General features: G+C 41.4%; 1 protein-coding gene and 1 pseudogene across 2 annotated transcripts in view; one reads left to right on the top strand and one right to left on the bottom strand.

The window, feature by feature from the left end:
* The window catches only part of MALT1 (MALT1 paracaspase), a 60,234-nt gene that overhangs the window by 32,038 nt on the left and 15,389 nt on the right, over nt 1–12,807 (bottom strand). For both annotated transcript variants that reach the window (XM_059409744.1, XM_059409747.1), the window contains exons 3-5: nt 7,465–7,586; nt 2,518–2,677; nt 221–399 (exon numbers count right to left, since the gene is read on the bottom strand). In XM_059409744.1, coding sequence (XP_059265727.1) covers nt 221–399; nt 2,518–2,677; nt 7,465–7,586 — 461 coding nt within the window. The remainder of the gene's footprint in view (nt 1–220; nt 400–2,517; nt 2,678–7,464; nt 7,587–12,807) is intronic.
* LOC132023959 (small ribosomal subunit protein uS17-like) lies at nt 6,396–6,858 on the top strand (annotated as a pseudogene).

Here is a 12,807-nt window from a genome sequence, read left to right as displayed (position 1 = left end):
ACATTTTACTATAAGCCCTTACATATGGGGCTTATAGTATTCCAGAACTTTTGTAAACATAAGAATGAGTTAATATTGAATAACAAGAGACTAGAACTGAAAATAAGGTAAACATTAAAATACCCCAACAAATATGAAATTTAATGTTTGTCTTAATTTTCAATTATACTACTTATTTTATATAGCAACACAAAAAATACCCAAATAACCAACTTCTTACCATGTATAGCTTTTTGGTCTCATGTATTAATGGAGATTCATTTTTGAACCACTGATAGTGAGGAATGGGGCTTCCAACAGCAACACACTGTAAGACCAACGTGCTGCCCAGCATCAGCTTTTGGGACCTTGGTTCAACGCAGATTTGCAACCTGGATTCAGAGACACCATCCACACTTCCTTAAATTAAAAAAAAAAAAAAAAAACTATCAATGAACATAAATAAAATCTCTAGGTTAGTAAGAAAAATTTCCCTCCTTTAACTAAAACAAACAAAAAAACCCAAAAATGTGTTTTCAAGCTAATATTTTTTAGTATCCTTAACAGTACCCCCTAAAACTATGTTTCATAAAAGTGTGACACTTTTAAAAATATTAGATGTTCTGTGGATAAAAGGATGCTGCTGACAAGTACGTTTAGAAAATTCTGGGTTAAACAAAGTTAAACAGATTTTTTTATTGCATGACTTCTCAGAGTTTTCTCCTTTTGTTTTTTTAAGGCTTCTCAGAGATTTAAGTGTTAGTGGGCTTTGGTGTATTTAAATTTTTTTTTTTTAAGATTTTATTTATTTATTTCAGAGAGAGACAGAATGAGAGGGAGCATGAGAGGGGCGAAGATCAGAGGGAGAAGCAGACTCCCTGTGGAGCTGGGAGCCCGATGCGGGACTCGATCCCAGGATTTGGGGATCATGACCTGAGCTGAAAGCAGTGGCTAAGCCAACTGAGCCACCCAGGCACCCTGTTTTGGGTGTATTTAAAAGGACAAAATAGTTCAGATGGCTTCCACACGTGTTTGGCCACAGATTCTTGTTGGTGGGGGCAAACAACTTATTAACATCGTGAGTGATGTTCACATTCAACACGGAAAGTTCTACATTCAGCTGTTTGATTTCACACATTAAAAGAAGGAGTTTTGCTATTTGCATGGAAGAAATATGGATGGATGACCACTAGCATTTCTTCCTGAGGCAGACACCAGAAAGCATTATTACGATTTTTTAAAAAGATTTATTTATTTTAAGGAGAGAGTGAGAGAGTGAGAGAGAGCATGTGTGTGTGTGCATCCATGGGGGATGGGGGAGGAGAAGGGGAGAGAGAATCTTAAACAGACTCCAGACTCCGTGCTCAGTACGGAGCCCAACACAGGGCTCAGTCTCACAACCCTGAGATCACGACCTGAGCCGAAATCAAAGGTCCAATGCTTAACTAACTGAGCCACCCACACGTTCCCAGAAAGTGTTATTTACTGAAGACTCATGTGTTGCTCTAAGGTTCTCGAAGAAGTAGGACTTGTCAGTGTTAACAAAATATTAAGTCTCTATCACGAAACTCAAGGTCTCACACAGTGCAGGTAACCAGTCTTTGCTAAATGAACAGGATGTAATTTATAAACATATTAATGTTCATTACACACACAGAAATATTCTAGAAAGATATAAATAATTCCCTTGTTTAAAAATGACTATTTTTAAAAAAAAGATTTTATTTATTTATTTGACACAGAGAGAGAGAGATAGAGATCACAAGTAGGCAGAGAGAGAGGGGGAAGCAGGCTCCCGCTGAGCAGAGAGCCCAATGAGGGGCTCGATCCCAGGACCCTGAGATCATGACCTGAGCCGAAGGCAGAGGCTTTAACCCACTGAGCCACCCAGGTGCGCCTAAAAGCGACTATTTTAGAGATTATTTATTTAGGTGTAGAAGAGCTAAACTGAGAAAGAAGAATGGAGATAAAGAGATAACAGAAAGTTTGTTTCCCACCTATTCTTCTGTCTGCCAAAATGACAAAGAATATAGGTCTCGACTGTGAGTGTGAATACAGAAAATAACATCTGATAGCTACTCTTTAGAACAGGTATATTTTTTAAATCAGTAGTAGTTACTGGCCCAAAAAGATGGATGAGAGAGAGGAGAAAACCAGTATGATGAAATGCTTTATTGCAGGGAATGATACACTACCTGTCCTTTCATGTCAAAGGCAACTTTAGAGGTTTTATTCCACAACACGGTTTTGCCAGAGTGATACAACAGTTGGGAAAAAGACATACAGCATAGAAAGAAACACGAGGGATGTTCCCAGAGGCCAGCAGCAGGTCTGGCCTACGGCATCTGCATGTGTAGATGTCCACAGAGAAGGGATCATAGCACATGGGATGAAGTCGGAACAAATGGCGATCTTCTACTGGTGGTAAGTACGTACGTGAGCTTCCGGTTCCGTTTGTGATACTGTGAAATTCAAGTAAACATTCAAAACAAAATAAGGCAATTCCCACTCCAATATTCAACTTAATTTACCACTTACCCTGGAAGCTTCCTGTTACTTCAGTGATATCACAAACATCCAGCTGTGACCACTGGCTGAATTCAAAGGTGAAATTATTATTAACCCGACAGACATAAAAGCCTGCATCTTTTACATGCACCGTGTTAAAAATAAGTTCTGATGCATTTCCGTTTGGAATCTGCAAAAGAATCAGCAAGAGAATGTAAATGAATGACTCATCAAAACAACATGCCTTGTGAAAATGTGCCGTGCAAAAAAATGTCGATTTCTCTGGAGATCTGAAAAGCATATTTTCCCCCCAGTTCTAAAATATTTTTTACTTAAAAAAACAAACATTTTGAATAATTTAAGACTGAAGTCTTAGAAATCCACACTCTTACAAATCCATTAACTGGAGAGTTAAGCTCTCTCCCACAGATCTTCCAAAAACTAACAGAAAAGTACCTGTTCTGTCATTTAAAACTGTTCAAATCATTGGTATTTAAAGACTCTATGATGGCAAATTTATAAGTAACATAGAAAGTTAGGCCTGGTTATTCATTTCAGTTCTGGCTCAATTAGCTGTGAGTATATAAGCAAGTTATTTGACCTTGAGACTCCATTTTCTCATCTGCAAAATTCCATAAGAGGACAGACTACTGAACCACCACTCTTCTTTCAGGGTCTGGGCTGAGAAGGGCTATGGACAATACGTCAGTGATGGGAAGAAATGATCACCCAAGGGTTTCCCAAGCTCTCCACCAGGGCTCTGGTCACCACATTAGGGTTTTTCACCTTTGCTGCTCTCATCGATTTGTAAATTCCACCTGCTTCTGGCACATTGCCAAGGGGCTTAGTGGAGTGCCTTCTTAGATTACAGGAGCTCCCTTTCAAAGTATCCCTCTCTCTCCAAACCCTGACCAACTGAATTCCACTCTCAGCCACTCAGAACCTGCACCAAAGCAGTAGTCTTCTGCGAAGATTTGACAACTAGGACGTCCGACTGCCCTTGACACCATGTTAATATACTAAGTCTGCTTTCCCCCCGACTGTTAATGCACATGTTGTCTCTCCTCAAACCTCCTACAATCAATCCTGCTTCTCTTAGCCACCGACTTCAGAGAGAAACTCTCCTCTTCCTACCACCAAGTCACAAAGCTATCTATGTATCTCCCTGTAAATGCTCTCTTCTCTCCGTTAAAATGGAAAATGCGTCTTCCTAGCAAAGGCTACCTGGGCTTAGGATCTGTGGGGATCCACTCAGAACCTCAGACCTGGTATGCAGACTAGTTCAAGCTGCAGACATCTGGGATCAACTGGTGATTTCTCTATCTGAAAGGTGCAGAAAGCAGCCTTCTCAGAGACTCCCCTGTCTGACTAAAACTAGACACTTCTGGGAAATGAGGCTGCCATAAATTCCTTCTTCAGGGTGGCTTTATCCACCAAGAATAAACCTACCACAAATCCCCTCTCCAGGAGGGTTTTATGGCCATGATGGTGATGAAGACGGGAAGACCACTTGCACCTGCATGAATAATCCCATCAAACTTTCTTATCTCCTGTTTATTCTTCCAGAAACCCCTTTGCATTTCTTAAAGAAACCCATCTGTTCCTCTCATAGGGGCCTTTCCCCCTCCTCCCTTTTCCCTACTAAATTAGGTATGTAAGGCTCTAACTTGAACCAGTAATGGAGCTACTTCCTTTGTAAGTTCCCATACGAATAAACTTTTTCTGCTGTCAATCTGTATCTTGTCCGTTAAGTCACCGGCACCCAGAGAATGAACATGCGAGGGCAGGGGAGAGCTTTTTCCTCTCCTGTCCATCCCACCCTCTCTGACCTCGCTCTGCAATTTTCTCTCCGCTTTACCATCTATTTCTCTTTCACTGCATCACTCTCGAAAACAAACTCCAGTCCTTTGTATCTTAAGTGAGTGAAAACCCCCAACAAGCCGTCCTGGACTCACACCCTCTCCTCTCAGCAGCACTGGATATGCTCACTACCCTTTTTTTCTTGAGATAGTTTTCCTTTTAGGCTTCCTACCATTCTCTGCCGGATTTCCTCCCAGCTCTCTTCCAGGTTCTTCTTAGTCTCTTTACTGGTTTGTTTTCCATAACATAAACTTTCAAAGACTCTCCGGATATCCCACCTGCCTAGCTGATTCATGGAACTGTCTAGAGGGCATTTTGAACTTAATGGATCTAAAACGAAATCTTTGAATTTTCTCCTTAAATCCATTTCTTTCCCAATCTTCAACACCTCAGTACGTGATACTTCCCCAGATGCTTCTGTAAAAAACCCAGGCATGGCATCATCCTTGATCTCTCTTCCTTTTCTTCATGCTCCACCTCTAACCAGTCAGGTGTGGCCCACTCCCCACCACAATCACCTGATCGAGCACTCCGCTCCCTCTCCACCACCCTGCCCCTGTTTCCAGTCTAGCAAAGGCATGAGCTAACTGGTCTTTCTGCTTTCTCTTGCTTCTCTTCCAAACGGCAGCTTTGTGTCTTAAACACATAAATCCTATCCTGTTACTTCTCCTTCTTAAGACAGTTAGTGGCTTCTAACTTTAGATCACTCTGCTGACTTTCCTCATAGTTCTTAACTCAAAGAATTCTCCTATTTGTTTGCTGTCTCTCCTCACTGAGATGGGAGCACAGGACCCTGGGTGACAGTGTTTCCTCATCATGGCCTTAGATCAAGGCCTTGCACAAAACAGGCACTCATCAAGTACTTGTTAAATGAATACATCTTAAAATAACCCTATGGCCATAAAGGTAGTCTGACAAAACTCGACCTAGTGAGTGCTTTAAAATCTTTTACAACTCTTGGGGAGCCTGGGTGGCTCAGTAGGTTAAGCATCTGCCTTCGGATCAAGTCATGATCTCAGGGTCCTGGGGTGGAGTCCCGCATCGGGCTCTCTGCTCAGCGGGGAGCCTGCTTCCCTTCCTCCCTCTCTGCCTGCTGCTCTGCCTACTTGTGATCTCTGTCAAATAAATAAATAAAATCTTTAAAAATAAATGAATAAATATATAAAATCTATTACAACTCTTCAAATCTAAGAAGTACTCTCCACCCCCTACATTTTTACCTTTCTGAAATCAGGGCATATTTTACAAATGATATGCTTAATATAGCAAGTTTTATCTGTTACTTCTTCCTTTTTGAAAGACATTTATTAAGATAAAAGCAACTATGCAACTGAGAACACGTTATAAATAGCTTTAGTTACCATCTCCTGAAAACCTCCATGAAACATCCTGCCTTAAATTCTTATAATCCTGGATGATAGGAATTCATATTACAAAAAATGACAGTCAGGGTTCTAACACAGGCCTATCTAGCACCAAAGCCTACATGCAACCTTCTACTACAGTTCAGCTGCTCTCCCTTACCTGTGTATAAGGGATGGAAATAAAAAAATATAAAACTATATACTTCTTCTAAGGCATGGGATGATCCCATTAAAGGAAAGATGATGATATTAGAATGGCTCTTTAACTTAGTTTCAGGTTTGCAAATGTAGACTTAGCACTGAGTCTGGATGAAAGCTTAGTTATTTGACTAACAGGATGAAAAGAGTATGGGGTTTCAAGGTACAGTCTAGGAGGGAGAGGGTTAGGGGGAGCTAGAGTGGGAGAAGAAAGAAGCCGACCAAAGTGAGACACAACACCAGTGTGCAGAGTAGCTCAAAGAACTTATAAGAAAAAAGAATTCCAATATGGGATTTTAAATTATTTGTTGGGTGGTAAAAGAATAATGCTTCCCTCCACCAGCCTGAATTTTACTTTGGAATCTACCACAATAGCCTAAATCTTTTGATATAATAGTTAAGTGGAATCTTCCATTAGCCTTCCATGGCACCTTAAAAATCTTTTAATTAAAGATTTTGGTTTTCTTTTTCCAGGTGGTTGGGAAGATGGTGGACATTGATACTGAAGGTGCCTACCTAAAGCAGCCAACTACCTTTCAAAATAAGAAGAGGAACTTGCTTGGAGAATTGGCAAACAGAAGCTCTTACAATACCATAAAAACTTTGGTATAGGATTAAGATCCTCAAGGAGGTCATTGATAGTCCTACACTGACAAGAAATGCCCTTTCACTGGTAATGTCTCTATATGAGGGCAGATTCTGTCTACTGTGATCAAAATGAAGATACAGAAAACCACTGTCATCCACCGAGATGTCCTCTACCCCATATGAAAGTAAAACTGCTTGGAGAAAGACCACTAGAATATGTCCGTACACCTGTCCCCCTGCTTCAGGGATGTCCAGATGGGCAATACTGTCACAGTGTCGGCCCTCGAGCAAGACTGTGTGCTTCAGAGTGCTCCACGTGACCCAGGCTGCTGGAACCAAGAAGCAATTCCAGAAGTTCTGAGACTAGAGGGCACACACCGCCAAAAAATATAAAGTCATTGTTCAAAAAGAATAAAAGAGAGAGAGGTTTGGGTTGGAACATAATTTTTTGTTAAGGATTTTTGTATGGGTATGTTAGAATGTGCTGGTGATAGATACTATTTGTGAACACTGTTGTTCTAAATAATCCCGATTTTCCATAATTTCTAGAGTTTAGAGAATCGATTTTATCATTGCTTACCAATTTCTAAAAAAGATTTTATTTATTTGAGAGAGTGACAGAGAGAAAGAGAGCACATGAGCAGGGGGAGGGACAGGGAGAGAGGCAGACTCCCTGGTGAGCTGGGAGCCCGATGTGGGGCTCAATCCCAGGACCATGAGATCATGACCTGAGCCGAAGGCAGATGCTTAATGGACTGGGCCACCCAGGTGCCCTGCTTACCATTTTTTTATAAGACAACTTTCAGAACTGCCTTACCAAAATAATGGTTATTGACTACTTCAGTAATAACACAGCCAAGTCTATCAGATCAAAATTCCAAAAAAACACACTGAGGATAATGATGTTAAATAATTTGCTATCATTCCCTCTTATGACAAGGGAAGTAAAATACATTTAAAAAGTTACCTCTTTATTCATTTTAAACCATTGATATTGTACAAACGGATGTCCAGTTGCCCGACAACACAGTTTGACAAACTGTCCAGCCAAAACTGCCTTGGACTCTGGGTTGACGGTGATCTTTATTCCTTTAAAAAAAAAAAAAGGTTAAATAAAGTCACAGAAAAGAGGTTTTCCTTGTTTATATTTCTAAAACCAAAAAAACAAAAAGCATTTTGGAAATAACCTGTATATTCATCCTAGTTGTAAACTGCCCATTCATATCTCCTTCCCCATCAGATTAAGCATCTGCGAGTTCCAGGCTTTGTAAAACCAAGAGGAAAGAAATTCATCCCCAGAAGACTTTGATCTACTGTATGCCCCATGGCTGGGGAGAAAACTGTTTGTCATCTTTCTTCAATTCTTAGAAATATTTTTTTTTTATATTCTAACCCCTCTGAAATAAGGATGCACCTTATGAGAGAAGTCTGCTAGACAGCAGCCAGAATGGGGCTCTCAGCGCCAGCTCTTCAAGTACTCGGTCATAAATGCTCACGTGGCTGGCACTTCAACGGACTTAGGAGCATTGTTGCAAGTGGTGGCCACTGAAAATGTCTTCAAGACACATTTATTTCAGAGCTGTGACTTAGCATTCAAATGAAAATCACTCCGTACACAGAAAGGCACAGAAACAGAACAGCAGGATATAAATCCGACATATGATATTTTCTCATCTGAAAAATGACTATCAGCACCAAAGCTTGGGACAGCTTTATTTTTTTTTTAATTTTAATTTTAATTATTTATTTATTTATATATTTTTAAAGATTTTATTTATTTGACAGACAGAGATCACAAGTAGGCAGAGAGACAGGCAGAGAGAGAGGAGGAAACAGGCTCCCTGCTGAGCAGAGAGCCCTATGTGGGGCTCGATCCCAGCACCCTGGGATCATAACCTGAGCCGAAGGCAGAGGCTTAACCCACTGAGCCACCCAGGCCTCCTTGGAACAGCTTTAAAGAAAATCCCAAGTCAATTATGGAACTACCTTCTCACTGCTTCCCCTTCACCCCCACCGCTATCTCCCTCTCGATCACTCCCTCTGCAGAAGCCTGCTGCCATGTCATTAGGACACTCAAGCAGCCCTGTGGGAGGCCCAAGTGATAAGGGAAGTGGCCTTATCTCTGCCAGTGGCCATGTAAGTGAACCACCCAAGAAGTAGATGGTTCAAGTCTAGTCAGACCAGACAGCTGAAGCTCTGCCCCAACAGCTTGCCCCCACCTCATCAGAGGCCAAAACCAGAGCCCAAACCAGCCAACTAAGCCATTTCCAGGTTCCTAGCCTCAGAAACTGTGAAGTAATAAATGGTTTTTATACTAAGCTTTGGGTTTTGGGGTAATTTGTTATGAGGCAACAGATAACCGAAACAAAAGAAACCAAAGTTAGGAAACTCTACGCTATAATACATAAAACTGGGTTAGCTGGCTTCTAGGAAGGAAGAAGAAAAGATCGTTTAAAACTTGTAAAATGTAAGGGGTGCCTGTGTGGCTCAGTTGGTTGGGTAACTGTCTTTGGCTCAGGTCAAGATCCTGGAGTCCCCGGATCGAGTCCCACATCAGGCTCCCTGCTCGGCAGGGAGTCTGCTTCTCCCGCTGACATCTCTCCTCTCGTGCTCTCTCTCTCAAATAAATAAAATCTTAAAAAAAAACACCTTGTAAAATGTAATTCCCTGTACCTAGTTTTATTTTCTTTCCTCATCTATTTTGAATATGATCTCCTAACAGTATCTTTTTCCTCTATAAGCCACCAAGCCAAAGGAACAAAACAAGATTATAGTTGAAGAGGAGTTAGTCCAAGAGTAGCAATTTTAGTACCTCAGAGATACTAACCTTTCCAGGACAAAAATAGTATATAAGGTAAAATAAGTATGTGAAAACCATTCCAGAAAGATACCAAAACCAAAATCCAAAATGAATAAACATTTATTGCATACCTATTACATTTGAGGGTGTGGAGAAACCCTAGAAAATCTTTAGTAAAGAGAGTAGAGCCTCTCAAAAAAGAATTTAAAATGTTTACCAAGGGAGAACTTTCCTATTCATTAGTTCTTTATGTTGATGCCAAGTTAGCACAGTATGGAAGAAGTAATAGTTCTGGAACCTATAGTATGTGTTGGTTCAAAGGAACTGTGAAGACAGAAAATGGGATGAGTGCTCTCACTCTGGAGGGCAAATTCACAGCACTGCGTTTAAGGCTCCCAATGCCATTCTTTAGCCATGAGAGACTTAGGGTCACAACTTCTAGATACAAAGATTCTGATTTTCAAAGTTTATGTGTGATAAGAAAGAAAAAAAAGCTGTAACAACAAAAGAAGGGAATATAAATCTGAAGAATGGAGGATTTGTAGCTAAATGGGCTTTAAAATGTGGATGTCTTCTAGCCATCTCCAACTTAATGTGTCCCAGACTCCTCAGAAACAAAATCTACTCCTGCATGAGACCCATCCATGTCTTCCTTTCTCAGCCTGTCCCCATGCATCCAGATACTCAGAACAAAAACTTAGCAATGCCTCCTGAATCCCTCTTTTCTTCCTCAGTTTCCACGTGTAACTTCTCTGCAAGTCCTGCCAGTTCTGCTTTTCCCAGTCTCCACATCGTCAGTGCCATGATCTTAACCCAAGCCACTGTCAGCTGTGACGAAACTATATTACAGCCTGCAAACTGATGTCCTTGCTTCCAACCAGCAGCCCGAATGTTTCTTTAAAACATAAATTAATCCAGGCTGCCTGGGTGGCTCAGCTGCTTGAGCATCCCACTTACAATTCTGGCTCAGGTCATGATCTCAGGGTTGTGAGACTGAGCCCCACCATGGGCTCCACGCTCAGTGGGGAGTCTGCTTGAGATTCTCTCTCTCTCTCTCTCTCTCTCTCTCTCTCCCTCTCTCCCCTCCCCTCCACTAGCACTCTCTCTAAAAGTAAATAAATAAAATCAAATAAAACATAAATTAATCTGTATACTCCTCTGGTTAAAACCCTTGACTAACCTATTGTACTCTGAATAAAATCTACACTCCTCAGCACAGTCAGAAGGTCTCCCGTAAACTGACCTCTCTAACCTCGTCCCCGCCCATTGTCCTTGCTCTATCTACACTGGTCGTCTTTTCGGAAGCCAACCTATCTTCTACTTTGCTACTTACAAGTCCTCTGCCGGATTTCCCCTCTAACCCCCCACTGTTTCACAGCAGCCTCTTTCTTTCTCATCATCTAGGTCTCTAGCTTCTCTGGGAAACGTCTCTAAACCAGCTATCCCCCACCCCCACTTCTCGATTACATTCACCCCACTTTGTGGTCTTCACTGCACTAACCATCTGAAATCCCTGGGTTTTCTTGTCTGTTTCACCCACTAAAACAGAAGCTTCATGAGACCAAGGACCTTGTTTGTCTAAGTCACCAGTGTACCCGACACCCAGCACTCTGCCTGGTGCACAGGGCGTGGAGAGTGTTCCACATGTATTTATTGGATAACTGCGTATCATCACTGTAATAAAAGCTACTATGGCAGAAATGTGCTGACAGCTTTTCATGTGCCTGGTGTTTTGATCCCTAACCTTCAAAATGACCAAATGAGTTAGAGATTAGTTAGATTTATATGACAGTGAAGAAAATGAAGTAATTTGCAAAAAGTCCCCCAAATTACCTTGAATAAATTACTTAATTTCTCTGAGACCAATCTTTTTTTTCCCCATTATAAAATGGCGGAACCAGAAGACAAACCTAGGTTTCCTTGGGCTTTAAAATCCCCATGTTTTTGTTAATCTAGTGATTTTTTTTTTCCTTCCACCTTTATGGAAGTATACTTGACAAATGAAAGTTCTATACATTTATAGCATCACCATGTGATAATTTAATACACATACACACTGTGAAGTGATTACCACTGTTGACCTAATACATCTGTCACCTCACATAGTTATTTTCTAGTGATTTTTTTTTTTAAGATTTTATTTTTAAGTGATCTCTATGCCCAACACGGAGCTTAAAATCCTAACTCCGAGACCTAGAGTCACATGCTGGGGCACCTGGGTGGCTCAGTCGGTTAAGCATCGGTCTTGGGCTCAGGTCATGATCTCAGGGTCCTGGGACTGAGCCCCGCATTGGGTTCCTTGTTCAGTGGGGAGTCTGCTTCTCCCTTTGCCCTGATCCCCACTCCCCGCCCCCCAGCTCATGCTTTCTTTCTCAAATAAAGTCACATGCTCCACCAACTCAGCCAGCCAGGTACCCCCCCCCCACCATGATTCTTAATGCACCTCCCAAGCTGACCGTCTGCCACATGAGCCTCTTACTGAAGGGACAATGTCAGGCAGAGTGCAGTGTCTTGCACCATGGCAGTGCTTATAAACTGACCATGGCAAACATTCTCTCCTATTATACAAAGAGACAAGAGTGATGGAAATTAAAAGGCTTTCTCCCTTGGGACATCTGGGAGGATTGGTCGGTTAAGTGTCTGCCTTTGACTCAGGTCAGGATTCCAGAGTCCTAGGATGAAGTCCTGAATTAGGCTGCCTGCTCAGTGGGGAGCCTGCTTCTCTCTCTCCTACTTCACCACTTGTGTTTCCTCTCTCCCTGTGTTTCTCTCTGTCAAATAAATAAATAAAATCTTAAAAAAAAAAAGGCTTTCTCCCTAGAGTGTCTTACAAAGAAATGAGTAAATTTAATGGACAAAGGGCCCATAGGGCCAGGATATCTTAAAAGGTGTCCTTCCTTTGTTGGGGAAACAAAACTACATGATTTCTAATGTACGTTAAGCTCAGTTTACACATCTGTCCTGGACCATTCATTTCAGTAGTTTGGTCTTTAATAAGCAAGAAAATAAATACACGTATTTTTACTCAATATTTCAAAGACTGAGAATTGAAAGGCACAATCTGATTTGGAAACCGCCCTTGGTGAGCAGTAAAGACAAGAAGTCGCAATACCTCCCATGCATTAACCACACAAATTTCCTTCCTCCCACATAGTGCTGTGTGGCAGGGAACCATGGTCAACCTTAACCACCCTCACGGGGCACCCACTAGTCAGAAGGTGCGGATCGAAGGTAAGGAAAAAAGATGGACGGAGCTATGGAGGGTATACCAAGGCATATAAATGAAAGTTCTGTTTTAAAGGGTGAATGCACAGTTTCCTGGCAAACAAGCCATTTTCAGATAACATCTGCAAAGAAGTCAAAGAGGTTACTCGATTTCCTGTAAACTGGGGAGAATCTGAACTAGGTACGAAGGAACATGAGGATTGTTCATTCAGCACACACCTATGTAGATCAGAGAGTTGTGATAGTAAACAATAAAACTAAAAACCTGCTGGAATTTCAAAACAA

The sequence above is a fragment of the Mustela nigripes genome, chromosome 8 (genome assembly GCF_022355385.1).
Source record: "Mustela nigripes isolate SB6536 chromosome 8, MUSNIG.SB6536, whole genome shotgun sequence".
In the NCBI taxonomy this organism is placed as follows: domain Eukaryota; kingdom Metazoa; phylum Chordata; class Mammalia; order Carnivora; family Mustelidae; genus Mustela; species Mustela nigripes.
The sequence above is the reverse complement of the archived record's forward strand: the minus strand, read 5'-3'. Positions and strand labels throughout refer to the sequence as shown.